Source organism: Andrographis paniculata, unplaced genomic scaffold (assembly GCF_009805555.1).
Source record: "Andrographis paniculata isolate CXL003 unplaced genomic scaffold, ASM980555v1 Contig34END, whole genome shotgun sequence".
NCBI classification, from domain to species: Eukaryota; Viridiplantae; Streptophyta; class Magnoliopsida; order Lamiales; family Acanthaceae; genus Andrographis; species Andrographis paniculata.
This window is the reverse complement of record NW_026137567.1, coordinates 1,064,905-1,075,589: the sequence shown is the minus strand read 5'-3', so window position 1 is coordinate 1,075,589 and position 10,685 is coordinate 1,064,905. Positions and strand designations below refer to the sequence as shown.

General features: G+C 35.6%; 2 protein-coding genes across 2 annotated transcripts; one reads left to right on the top strand and one right to left on the bottom strand.

The window, feature by feature from the left end:
• The first annotated feature begins 4,254 nt into the window (after positions 1-4,254).
• On the top strand, positions 4,255-7,195 carry LOC127248827 (O-fucosyltransferase 19-like). The gene is made up of 7 exons (XM_051271371.1): positions 4,255-4,957; positions 5,119-5,191; positions 5,277-5,347; positions 5,427-5,515; positions 5,606-5,738; positions 5,830-6,062; positions 6,205-7,195. Exons 1-7 carry the CDS (start codon positions 4,439-4,441, stop codon positions 6,920-6,922), a joined length of 1,836 nt encoding a protein of 611 aa, XP_051127328.1. The 5' UTR covers positions 4,255-4,438; the 3' UTR covers positions 6,923-7,195.
• LOC127248829 (fructokinase-like 1, chloroplastic) lies at positions 7,196-10,424 on the bottom strand. Its single transcript, XM_051271372.1, has 2 exons — positions 9,584-10,424; positions 7,196-8,273 (listed from the first exon to the last, which is right to left on the bottom strand). Exons 1-2 carry the CDS (start codon positions 10,355-10,357, stop codon positions 7,581-7,583), a joined length of 1,467 nt encoding a protein of 488 aa, XP_051127329.1. The 5' UTR covers positions 10,358-10,424; the 3' UTR covers positions 7,196-7,580.
• Between the last annotated feature and the right edge of the window lie 261 nt (positions 10,425-10,685).

Sequence of the window (10,685 nt, the reverse complement as noted above, 5' to 3'; positions counted from 1 at the left end):
TTTTTTCTAACAAATACAACCTACTATGAAGTGAAGTTTGAGTGTATAGTTCATCCAATTTGTTATATAATTCCAAAGCAGATTCTTGTTTACCTACTTTTCTAATTACATGATCTACTAAGTTAAGTATTATAATAAAGTAAGCCATTTTATCTAACTCAGCCCTCATCTCTAGAGGAACTTGTGCTATATGATCCGGCTCAATTGCTCTAATTATTCTTCGAGTGACCAAAATGCTTCTCATTTTTTGTTTCCAAATTGCAAAGTCCATTTTCCCATCAAAAGACATAATATTAAAACTAGAATTACCAACCATTTTGTTGTTTTAATAAAAACAGATTTTAATTTTCAAAACCAGTTTTGTTTTTAATTTCAAAAAATTATTTATTTTAATTTTCACAAAAACAGACTATATGGCAAGCAAATCACACGAAAACAAACAAAGACAGATTATCATACACAACAGATAATCACAGCAAGCAATTAGGCAATCGAAGAAAATATATCACCTAACTATTACAACATACATTCGTGACTATTCAACCGCGGTACTCGAGAATCACTCACAAAGTGAAGATCGGAGTTTAGTAACCTTGGTTTCACAATAGCTTTTATAATTTATTTTGGGCGCAAAAATTAAATGCAGAAATTAAAACAAACACAAAATAGTAAATAATGTGAGTTCAGGGTTATTCTTATAGCACAACAACAAAAAGTTATATTCCTCCAAAACAGTAAAAAAATCACAGAAAACAAACCTATTCTCTTCCGTAGAAAATAGAGGTTAGCCAAAACAGTTTCACAAAAACAGAAAACAAACACAAATATGTTTCTCTTCTAAAAAATTGTTAGAATCCCCGAAACAGATCGAATATTACACAATGCCGACTCAAAAACGAACACAAACAAACAAGGCTTAAAGATTTTGAAGATTTCAAACTAGATTTAGTTTGAAAATACAAAGATCTTAAAAAAATATTTACCAAACTTTTTAAGATTTAAAAACTCTTTTAGATTTTGACTCTCCAATTATAGATCTGCAAGGATCTTTAACAAAACTTTACAAAAATAGAGGCAACATAACCCGATTTACACTTATTATTTAAAGAAAATTTGAAAACAAAATTCGTTTATAAAAAATAAAACGATTTTGTAACAAACTAACCAAATCTAGACTCAAACTTAACCAAATTACACAAATTTGTAGCGATTAAGTCACAATTAACACAAATCGCATTCGACCGAGGCTAGAGAGCACGGATCGAGTGAGATTTCGGCCGGTTTTGAGTAGATCTACAAGGAAAAGAATCAAAACACTTTAAAACAGTCCGATTCAAACACATCCTTGATAGATCTAACAATTTACAACCAATATTAAATAGATCTACAAGGAAAAGAATAAAAAACACTTAAAATAGTTCGATTCAACCAGATCCTTTTGTAGATCTAAATATTTACAACCGAAAAATCTCAAAAAATAGAAAACAAACTCAATTTCGAAAGCAAAAATACAACAAAATGCTCTGATACCACTTATTATAAAAAAAATATATGAAAGGATCTAAATTTTTATTAACGAAATCGAGTAAAAATATTGCACTAGTTTTGGTTTTTGAAGGCTCAGCCCCCAAACCAACTCGGAAACACAATTCTATACAAAAACACACCCAAAAATGCAACGAACACAAACACACCGGCCTTTTACCTACGACACAAAGAAAGATAACCCCCACAAACAAAGAAACAAGGCAAACAGAAGTCTTCACGTTGAGAGATCCCCTTGCGGCTCAAATCAACAACACAGGGGGAAATCACCATGCCAAGGAACTCCACAGAGCAAGAGGAAGGCAACCGTCGAAAAATCGCCGAAAAGTGGTGAGAGAGATGAGAGGCTAGAGAGTAGGAGTTTTAGAGAGAAGATAGGAGAGTGAGATATGAGAACGACGGCCTCCCTCCTGTCCCTTATATAGGTAGGTTAAAAAGGACGCGGGTCAAAACACGGATCGCAGGTCAAGGCATGGGTAGGGCAGCGGGTCGCGGTTCATGGCGGGTCACAGGCCAGGTATGTGGATTATGGGCTGTGTCATAGGTTTGGCCCAGGTGTATTTGGGCTGCGAGAACGAGTGTATTTGTATATAAAATAGAGTGGATTCATGTGGACAAAAAATCCAACAAATTTAATAAAATATATATTTTATATAGCTTCAGAAAATCCGAACAAAATTAAATAGTTTTGGAGTTCCGAAACAAAAAAAAAAGAATTAATTAATTTTATATTTATTAAATACATATATTTTTATAGTTTCGGAATTGATTCGAAAACAAATTTCGATGTTTAATGAAGGAGATTCTGGTACTGTTAGAATGTTGAGTTAATAGGAAAAAAATTAATAGTGGAGAGAAATTGACTTGGGATTTAAGTGGAAGATTCCAATAAAATAAAGTTATAAAATTGTGGACGCACTTGCGCAATTCTAAGCACTCCCTCTATTGAAATATCATTTAAATATATGTTTAATATATTTTTGGGTTGAAAAATAAATAAAAATTGTTTTTGTAAAAGTAATATTTTTATGCTTTTTTACTATAAAAAAATTGATTATTTTCATGTATTTTTAATAAAGTTTACATTCAATTAAATAGACATCATTTCATTTTCAGTGATTGGAGGAATATTGTATAAAGGTTTGTTTGTTTGAAGGTGTGGTGAAGATTTCCACTATTCATCCTATTTTTTTCTAAAAAATATCAAATCAATCACCTATTTTTTATTTTTTATATTATACTAAAAATTAATTTTACATTCAAAACATCACATCTAACACCTATTTATATCACATCATACAACTATTCAAATTCAAATTTTTTACTATTCAAATCCCAACTCAAATTCCAAACCCCAAACAAACACACCCTAACCATATATGTAATTAATCAAAATACAAAATACAAAAAAAATTGTTGATAACTTTTTTTTTTTTTTTTTTTATCAGAAATACTTCGTTTTTAACTTGATTAGTTTATTTCTATGATATATATATATATATATATATTGTATGTATGTATAGATAGATTTCTCCGTTTAGATATGGGCGGGGACAAGTAACAAGAAAAGCCTATAGCTATTCTTAGACTCAACAATAAATATATATATATATAGGCATATATTGTTATCTACTAATCTTGTTGTAGGGAATAGTTAATCCGCACAGTATTGATTTTATAAATCTATCACATATAAAATATAGAAATAAAAAATATCATGTGATAAAACTAACTATTATATATTATATGTGAGATTATATTATGTATTGATAATTTATATATTGTTTATATTAATATAATAAGGTAATATTTTTTTTTTATTTATTTATCTACAATTTTATTTTTTCATTTATCATTATTTCTAATTATAATTTATTTATAAAGTTATTCTAAATAAAAAAACAATTAATATTTACTTGGAGATTGGTTTAACTTCGTTTGCTATGCAACCTTAGTTATTATCTTGAATATAATAATTATCTTATAAAATAGTGGCTGTGTTTGTTTAGTTTTTAGTTTGAGGTATGTTTTTTAAATATTGAGTATGGAGAATTGTATGTCTATTTTTATTTAACTTACACACCGTCCTCGAATATATTAATTTCTTTTATATTTAATTTCAAGAAATATAAAAAAAAATTTATTAAAAGTATAGAAGAATAATTATTTATGAGTATATTTATTTTTCCCGATATTAAATATAAGAATAATAATACGTATATTTGTAATTTCAAGTGTTTGAAAATGAAAATTTTGAAAATCATTTGCTTAAATGCACAATTTATAAAACGATATTTTCAAATAATATAATAAATAACAGGGAATAAGAGTGTATTTTAAGGACCAGTATTAATTTTATCAGATAATTAAGGATATTGTAAATAAAATAATAATAATTTTATATAATAATTCATTAAAACAAATACCATACTATTATTCTATTATATAATTATATAATTTATTAAAATAATAGTTATGTATTTTAGTCCTATGTAAGTTGTACAAAAATAGGAATATGTTTGATATAGGATGCTGCGATAAAATCTAAAATAAGTTGATCCATCGAGCTTTTAAACTGGCCAAGAAGTGGCTTACCTCAACCCCTTTTCAAATTTGTTTTGATATGATATGATATGATTTTATTAGATTAGAGATCGATCCTCCCACCCTTTCTTCCTCCCTCGTTTCTTTTTTTTTTTTTTGTGAACTTCATTATACAGTACATCTGCACATACAAAACGTATATATATATATATATGTATTGTATCTATCTATCTATCCTCCATAACATCATCACCTTCTTCACTTCCTCTGCCCTATCCTTCCCTCAAGATCAACCGCTCCTCCCCGATTGATCAATTGATATTAATTAATTAATTAAATCCAGTTATAGATGTCGATGGGAGGAAGCGTGAACGTGGTTGGAGGTGCAGGTGCTCACCATCGGCGGCGAGAGTTGTCTGAGCACAAGGCTGAGGCGGACGAGGTTGACGTTGAGGCCAACAATGGTGATCATTACTATATCCATCCGCCGCTACGGTACTCGCTGATTCGTAGGTGCAGAATGGCGGAGAAGTGGCTGGTCCGGCTGGAACAATGCGTATCGTGTTCCAGGGGATTTATCAAATCCAGAAAGCGTATTCAGATTCAGGCTACTAAGCTGCTGCTGCTGTTCCTTGTCATTCTCTACTTCGCCATGCTCTTCTCGCCTCTCTTCTTTCTTCACAATAATAAACATAAACATAGCATTAATGGCAAACTTCCAGGCCTAGTCATGGACTCGGACAGTATCGTGATTAATATTCAGAGTCTGATTAATGAAGTCTATTCGTCCAAGAATATACTCCTCGGCAAACACTCCTCTGACTCTGACTCTGACTCTGGGCAGAGACGCCAAGTCAAGGAATTCCCGGTTAGTTAACTGACTAACTAACCATCTCTTTCTTTAATTAACTTTCTCTTTTTATTTGAAGCAGCCCTGTTGCTGTTGACTTGTTATGCTAATTAATTTCTAATTTGTAGTCTTTGAAACGATCATCCATCCAATCCATGTTTTGATTCTTTTAACTACAGGAACCTGAAATATGGATGAAGGCCAAGAGTGACGACCTTTACAAGTGTATAACTCGGCCCCAGAATCGAATCAGTACGCCGACGCCGACGAACCATAGATTTATATGATCAGTTTAGTTAGATATATATCAGTAATGAATTTGTTTGTATTGATGCAGGAGCTGAATCCTCAACTAATGGTTATCTTCTGGTTCATGCCAATGGAGGACTGAATCAAATGAGGATAGGGGTGAGTTGTTACACAACTTACTTTTATATTCATTCATTAACAAACAAACAACGATGATTCACGATTGGGATTTTGTTAGATTTGCGATATGGTTGCTATAGCAAAGATTATGAACGCGACTCTGGTGCTTCCATCCCTCGATCACACAAGCTTTTGGAAGGATCCAAGGTATGCAAGTATATGCAATTGTTCTTTTTTTTTTGTTTGTGCAAGTATTTTTTGTCATCACAATGCATTCTGAAGTTTCTGCGCAAACAGCGAATTCAGTGATATCTTTGATTCGGGGCATTTCATAGACATGTTAAGAGATGATATAGAGATTTTGGAGAAGTTGCCATCGGAGTTTGAATCAGTAGTGCCACTGGCCAAAGCACCCGTCTCTTGGTCTAAGGTGTCGGCCATGGCCATACATATTATTTACTTCACTCTTTATTGCAATTTCCATGGAATGTGCTTCTCTTGATCAAGCTCTTGTTTTACAGGCAAGTTACTACAGAGGAACGATTCTGTCGCTGCTGCAGAAGCACAAGGTAATCAATTTCACTCACGCTGACGCACGCCTTGTAAACAATGGCCTAGCTCCTTCCCTTCAGAGACTGAGGTGCCGCGCAAATTATGAAGCGCTTCGATACACTCCAGAGATAGAGGAGCTTGGCAAGAAGCTGGTGGATAGGCTGAGAGCTGATGATGAGCCGTATGTGGCGCTTCATCTCAGGTAATTAATGATTTTGCGACAATTCTCATTGGTGTGTTGCTCGTAACCCACCTGTGGTTCTCTCGTATTTTAAAAATTATATGAAATTACATCGTATTTTAGAAAATATTGCAAAATTGAGACCGCCAGTGCTGATGATCAGGTTTGAGAAGGACATGCTGGCATTCACCGGTTGCAGCCATAGTCTAAGCGCAGCTGAGGCTGAGGAGCTCAGTAAAATGAGGCACCAAGTGAAGCACTGGAAGCAGAAGAAAATCGACAGCAGGAAGAGGAGGCTGGAAGGGGGCTGTCCGATGTCTCCTCGGGAGGCAGCACTGTTTCTCAGCGCGATGGGGTATCCAACTACGACTAGAATATACATCGTGGCAGGGGAGATCTATGGAACGAACAGCATGGATGAATTTATAGCTAAATATCCAAACACTTATTCGCATTCAACGCTAGCAACGCCTCAGGAGTTAGCGCCATTCATGCAGTATCAGAACCGTCTGGCTGCCTTAGACTACATGATAGCTTTCGAAAGCAATGTGTTTGTTTACACATACGACGGGAATATGGCTAAAGCAGTGCAGGGGCACAGGAAGTATGAAGGATTCAGGAAAACAATAAGCCCCGACAAGTTCAACTTTGTACGCCTCATCGATTCTTTGGACAAGGGGTCCCTTTCTTGGGAGGACTTTGCTGTGAAGGTGAAGAGCTTACATGAGAACAGAAATGGAGGACCATATCCCAGACAAGAAGGAAAAACTCCGAAACTAGAGGAGAACTTCTACGCAAATCCTTTCCCTGGTTGTCTTTGCAACCGAACTCAGGAGGATGAGGCAGGCAAAGTTCAACAGGAGGTTGCAGAACAAAGATAGCACACAACTCCGAGTTTTATTTAGAACGTACGACAACAAAGTTAGCCATGTACATTGTGATTTCTTCTGTGTCATATACCTTTCCGAGGTCTGCCATGTACATTGTGATTTCTTCTGTGTCATATACCTTTCCGAGGTCTGCGGCTGGTGAAGATGGCGACTTCATTTTTGTTTGAGGACAAAGCAGGTTAGTTAGAGAAATAGGAACAATTTTGCTTTAGCTACTTCTTTTGGACTGAGGTGGTTTAGGTATAGATTAGGATATGAATATTATTATTGATTACTGAATTTTTCGTTTTTCGTTTTTCTGTTTTTTCAACCCCGCACCGGGATTGAACCCGGGTTATAGCACCAAACTGGGATGCCTAATCACTTGATTACTGAATTTTTGGAGGAATATTTGAAGAATTCCCCTCATTTTCTCCTCAGAATTTGTCTCCATAACAAGTTAGTTGTGTATGCAATCAATCCATTCTAGTTTTAGAAGATGCTATTTCACAACTAACTTAACTGGAAAAGACTGAGAATCAGAAGAGGTTGGGCTTGAGAGAGAACCTCATCTCCAAAGACATGTCGTCGACCAGTAAAGCAACAAGATCATGCGTATTTGTATGCAGCAGGAGCAGGTGCATGTTTCAGGAGTTGGCTTCACTACAGGCTACCACATTGAGGGGACGTACACCTGTTCCTTGAGATTTTGAGTGGCACTTTCCGTGGGAAAGCCTCTTACAGCGCCTATCGTCCACTGCGATATTATTCCTGCTGCAATTGCAAAGCGGAGTTGCCTCTCCAATGTATCTTGATTTTCAAACACCTCAGGCACGGAGGTCAGCTTGCGCATGATTGCAGCAACAACAGCATCGCCAGAGCCGGTTCTATCACTGGTGAATGGTGTAATGAGCACATCTTCAGTTCCGACTACAACCCCATCAAATGAAGGTGAGTAATAATGCAATCTAAGCGTTCCATCTGTGACAAACAGCAACTTTAGCCCATCATGCCAAAGTGGCGAGATATCCTCCCGTGTATAGTGGTAGTAATCTCTTCGGGTCTTGGTTAGCTCGTAGTTCTCAGCATAATATTGAGGCCTGTAGTTTCTTCTTTTCTCATGATATTCTTCATCTAAAAGAAACTCCAATTCTTGCTTCGAAACCTCAATAATATCAGCCTGTTCCCAGGCCTCCTTGATCACTTCCTTTGTCTCATCACGTGATTTCCACAGTGGCAGCGGTAGATTCAAGTCGAAAAATACAAGGCTGCCAAACTTTTTAGACCATGCTATTGCCTTGAAAAGAGTAGCACGCATGGAGGTCGACGTCAACACTTCAGCATTAAAATGAAAAATCCTGGCCTGCAATAACATATCCACTATGAATTAAGTAATAAGCACTCGTCTTCTAGATTCTAATTCAGCAATTAACATCTATTTCCATTCTATGATCAATAATTTCCAGCATCACATATTCAAGATTCTATCAAGCCTCTATATCCCACTCCTAGTATTAGCCACAGCCATAAGTAATTACAAAGCAAACCGGCAATGTATGCATCGATCAGAGACTGTAAATGCATAAACATTAGTTGAGTAATATACCATTAGATTCAAATTAATAATAATGCCCCCAACTTTAGTGTTTATTTCCTCAATATCCTTAAACTAAGAAAGACAACTTATCAAGAACATAAGCAACTTATCCTATGGGCGGCAGTTAGATTGCGTGACAGCACATTATATAATAACAAATAACACATATGTAACATCAATCGCACATCATTACGTTAACATAGATGGGTGTGTTTGGTTAGGGGATTTTGCCCCCAATTTTACTATTCACAATTTTTTATTTCCAGAAAAAGCATCAAATCGAATATCTATTTTTCATTTTTTATACTACCTCCGGCCGCCTCTAAGAATTACAATTAACTTTTATACTCCCTCCGTCCCGGAACTAAATATCCATTTGCTTTTTGCATGTAGTTTTACAAATATTAGTAAAGGTAATGACATTTGTGTAATATATTGTAAGTTGTAAGGGTATTTGTAATGCTAGGCAGAAGTAGAGTTACTAAAAAAGAAAATGGATACTTTTGTTATGGGACAGGCTAAAATGAAAAAATGGATACTTTGTTACGGGACAGACTAAAATAGAAAAATAGATACTTTGTTATGGGACGGAGGGAGTAGTTTATATAATTTTAGTATAAATGTCATTATCTTTATATTATAAGACACTAATAAAAATATTGTTGCTCTTTTCTCTTAATTTGTAAAAATAATTAATGTTCAAAGATATAACCTTGGAGCCGGACGGAGATAATATTATCTAAAAACTTAATTTTACATTCAAAATATTACCTTAATGGCTATTCTATCAAATTTTTACTGTTCAAACCTAAATCCAAAATCCAAACATCCAACCAAACCGTTGCAATGGTCATACAACACATCTAACCCATACTATAATTGATTTCCGCACATAAAATATATATAATATGGTGCTTCTTATATCAACTAACACTTGAAAAAGAATGTGTTGTTTGCCTACTAGTAACCTCTCCATATCCTATCCTATGATTGCAGAAAATGAAACAAATCCATCAGCAAACAAGAAGAAGTCATCAATCTTCCCATCACATTTAAAAAGAAAGCATTGTTTGTACCTCTTTAAGCACAGCAAGATTTAATTCAGAGGCAAGCAAAGAATCCTCTGCACATTCCTTGATGGTGTCCGCCCACATTCTCCCCTCGCCAAACCTAATCTTCATATAACTACACGCAGTTTGGGCATTATCATCAAACTTCACCCCCCGTGTTTGCACCTTTTCTTTATTCATCATTAATACCAATTCTTCACCAAAATCATCGTTCCCGACCTTCCCAATAAACGCCGCTCGCCCACCAAGCCTCACATGGGAAACAGCCACGTTCGAAGGCGGCCCCCCTGGTGCTCTTGCGAACTCCGGCGGATTCCACTGTAGCATTTTCCACTGAGAGTACATATCCGGGTGCATCTGCTCCGGCGCCACTCTAACCGTCGGCACAAATTCTTTCTGAGCAGCACCGAAGCAGCAAACCAATGGCGGGTCTTCGTACGGGAAATCAATACCGTCGTCGTAATCGTAAATCTCGTCGACGCCTTTAGGCTTAGGTGCTAATTCTTCCACTTTGGAATCTGACGATTCAGAAGTTTTTCTAGTACGCCTTGAAATTTTCCGCGAAGAAGTAGGTGGTGACGGCGTGACGGAGGTGGACTTTTTCCGGCCCCGGGGGCGGGGCGTTTTGGGGGCTGGGGTATCATCACTGGACGATTTTGGAGGTCGTAACTTGTAGACATTTCCAGAATTGCAGATGGGATTGGAGAAATCGGTGGAAATTCTGACACCAATACGAGAATTTAGGGCGTAAACGCAAGACTGGTGAAGGAGGAGTGCCATTTACCGCAACAGCTCCGGGTTTATGGTTTATCCATTTCTTTTCGTTTCAGGAGATGAAGTCAAATAAAAGTTTGGGCTGGGCCATTTCATAGCGTTCAGAGTTTTAGTGAATGAAGCCGCCTGTCAAATTCCTGATTTTCAGCACACCATGCCCCTTTCCCAAATTTTAATATTTGGACTTTATATTTTTTTCAAAAAAATATATATTTTATCTCATAAAATATTTTATTAAATATTATTTTTATTCTAAACCCAAATCAATTTAGAAAATCTATTTGTTTATTTTTTCTTAATTTAAAGTGTTTTTATATTAAATAGGTAAAAAGTG